Source organism: Penaeus monodon, chromosome 15 (genome assembly GCF_015228065.2).
Source record: "Penaeus monodon isolate SGIC_2016 chromosome 15, NSTDA_Pmon_1, whole genome shotgun sequence".
Classification (NCBI taxonomy): domain Eukaryota; kingdom Metazoa; phylum Arthropoda; class Malacostraca; order Decapoda; family Penaeidae; genus Penaeus; species Penaeus monodon.
Genome location: NC_051400.1, coordinates 7,983,738 through 7,984,568, shown reverse-complemented (window position 1 = coordinate 7,984,568; position 831 = coordinate 7,983,738). Strand labels below are relative to the sequence as shown.

The 831-nt window shown below is 59.2% G+C and overlaps 1 protein-coding gene across 1 annotated transcript in view; it reads left to right on the top strand.

The window, feature by feature from the left end:
- The window catches only part of LOC119582199 (ribosome-binding protein 1-like), an 11,960-nt gene that overhangs the window by 294 nt on the left and 10,835 nt on the right, over nt 1-831 (top strand). The window contains exon 2 of the mRNA XM_037930433.1: nt 148-785. Coding sequence (XP_037786361.1) covers nt 148-785 — 638 coding nt within the window. The remainder of the gene's footprint in view (nt 1-147; nt 786-831) is intronic.

The window sequence follows — 831 nt, the reverse complement described above, 5'->3', positions numbered from 1 at the left end:
TTGGAGTTCTATCCAGGCACTTATCCAAAGAATTTTATTGCGTCGTTGAGCTTTTGCACGTTGGTAAACAGATACCTTTTTTTTATTGGTTTAACATCAAACAGGCAGCTTCTTCGGATAATTGCCTGGTATCCATTGAATACTCAGTTTGTAGGGGCAAGCAGGGGCAAACAAGGGCAAGTAGGGACAAGCAGGGGAAGCAAGGCTATGCAGGAGCAAGCAGGGGCAAGCAGGGGCAAGCAGGGCCAGGCAGGGGCAAGCAGGGGCAAGCAGGGCCAGGCAGGGCCAAGCAGGGACAAGTAAGGGGCAAGCAGGGTCAAGTAGGGGCAAGCAGGGGCAAGCAGGGCCAAGCAGGGACAAGTAAGGGGCAAGCAGGGCCAAGCATGGGCAAACAAAGGCAAGCAGGGGCAAACAAGGGGCAAGCAGGGGCAAGCAGGGGCAAGCAGGGGCAAGCAGGGGCAAGCAGGGGCAAGCAGGGGCAAGCAGGGGCAAGCAGGGGCAAACACGGGGCAAGCAGGGCCAAGCAGGGGGTAAGCAGGGGCAAGCAGGGGCAAACAAGGGGCAAGCAGGGGCAAGCAGGGGCAAGCAGGGGCAAGCAGGGGCAAACAAGGGGCAAGCAGGGCCAAGCAGGGGGTAAGCAGGGGCAAGCAGGGGCAAACAAGGGGCAAGCAGGGCAAGCGGGGGTAAGCAGGGGCAAGCAGGGGCAAACAAGGGGCAAGCAGGGCCAAGCAGGGGGTAAGCAGGGGCAAGCAGGGGCAAACAAAGGCAAGCAGGGGCAAGCAGGGGCAAGCAGGGGGTAAGCACTATGCTTTTTGTCTTCGTCGATTCCCA